This window comes from Parus major, unplaced genomic scaffold (assembly GCF_001522545.3).
Source record: "Parus major isolate Abel unplaced genomic scaffold, Parus_major1.1 Scaffold470, whole genome shotgun sequence".
Lineage (NCBI taxonomy): Eukaryota > Metazoa > Chordata > Aves > Passeriformes > Paridae > Parus > Parus major.
Window position 1 is genome coordinate 26,205 of NW_015379365.1, and position 1,914 is coordinate 28,118.

At 61.8% G+C, this 1,914-nt stretch overlaps 1 protein-coding gene across 1 annotated transcript in view; it reads right to left on the reverse strand.

The window, feature by feature from the left end:
- Nucleotides 1-324: 324 nt before the first annotated feature.
- Nucleotides 325-1,914, reverse strand: part of LOC107199154 (very long-chain acyl-CoA synthetase-like) — a 13,839-nt gene continuing 12,249 nt past the window's right edge. Inside the window, exon 10 of the mRNA XM_015616493.2 lies at nucleotides 325-681. Coding sequence (XP_015471979.1) covers nucleotides 505-681 — 177 coding nt within the window. The 3' untranslated portion in view covers nucleotides 325-504. The remainder of the gene's footprint in view (nucleotides 682-1,914) is intronic.

Here is a 1,914-nt window from a genome sequence, read left to right on the forward strand (position 1 = left end):
TTGGGAACTGGGGAGGTTCAGGCGGAATTTTGGGAAGGGGTTTTTCCCTCTTGGGTTGGGAAGGGGCTGGGATGGAATTCCCAGGGATTTGTTCCAGAACGAAGCCCAGGGCAGGAACGGGATGAGGTTTTGGGGGTTGGGGAGGGGCTGGGATGGAATTCCCAGGGATTTGTTCCAGAACGAAGCCCAGGGCAGGAACGGGATGAGGTTTTGGGGGGCTCCAGATCAAACAAGGACAAACATCCTCGTCTGGGGGCATCGCCTGCCTCATCCCGAAGGGAAAACGAGGGAACCCAATCCCCAAAAACATCCTGGCAGCCAAAACCCGGGAATTAAGGGCTTCATTTCCACAGCACAGAAGCGCAGGGCGAGGTAACACCAACCCATCGCCCTCCTCTTGCTCCCACACGGTTAAAACCCCCCGAAACCTAGCCTGATTAGCCCCAAATTAGCCTCTGCTAATTACCCCGAGGCCATCAGAGCCCCGGGGCCCCCAGAGCGCCGCTACAGACTGAGCTTCATGTCCCGGATGGCGGCGAAGGTGGCGGCGGTCAGCGGCACGTAGGATTTGCGGGCGTCGTCGCGGAAGAACAGGCGGTCCCGGACCACGGCGGGGTCGAAGCCCTCCTTGACCAGGTTGTTCTTGCACTGCTTGAAGGTCCCCGTGATCTCCAGAGCGTCCTGGGGACGGCGACACCAGCATTGGGGAACCTCGGCGCCGTCGCCGGCGGCGCCATCGGGGTTTTGGGGATGCGTTGGGGGTCTTTGGAACAGGGTGACCATCATTGGGACAAGGTGGCCACCATTGGTATGTGGTGACCCCCGTTAGGACAGGGTGACCCCCATTGGGACAAGGTGGCCACCACTGGAACTGGGTGGCCACCACTGGGACAGGGTGACCACCATTGGGACAAGGTGGCTACCACTGGGACAGGGTGACCACCATTGGAACCGGGTGACCACCATTGGCACAGGGTGACCCCCATTGGGACAAGGTGGCCACCACTGGCATGGGGTGACCACCATTGGCACAGAGTGGCCACCATTGGAACTGGGTGACCACTATTAGGACAAGGTGGCCACCATTGGCACAGGGTGACCACCGTTGGCACAGGGTGACCCCCATTGGGACAAGGTGGCCACCACTGGGACAGGGTGACCACCACTGGGACAAGGGGGCCACCATTGGCACAGGGTGACCACCATTGGGACAGAGTGGCCACCATTGGAATCGGGTGGCCACCACTGGGACAGGGTGACCACCATTGGGACAAGGTGGCCACCATTGGCACAGAGTGGCCACCATTGGAACCGGGTGACCACTATTAGGACAAGGTGGCCACCATTGGCACAGGGTGACCACCATTGGCATGGGGTGACCACCATTGGGACAAGGTGGCCATCATTGGAACCGGGTGGCCACCACTGGGACAGGGTGACCCCCATTGGGACAAGGTGGCCACCATTGGCACCGGCTGGTCACCATTGGCACGGAGTGACCCCCATTGGAACCGGGTGGCCACCACTGGGACAGGGCGACCCCTACTGGCCCTGGGTGACCCCCATTGGCACAGGGTGGCCACCACCGGCATGGGAAAGGGGGGGAACCTCAACACCGTCACCGGAACACCGCCGTCATCGGCACAGGGTGACGCTGGTGTCAGTACGGAGCAAGTGTCACCAACCACCAGGTGCCACCAACAACGCGGCCCCCCACTGCCACCAGGGGCCCCCCAGCACCGTCACTGGCGCGGGGTAACCAACGCCATCGTGGGAAACTGGGGGGACACCAATGCTGTGGTGGGAACTGGGGGAGCTCTCAAGTCCCCTCCCACCCAAAGCGTTCAGCGATTCCACCCGGCCATGGCCGGAACTGGGTGAGCTCTGACACCTCTTCCCACCCAAACCATTCCA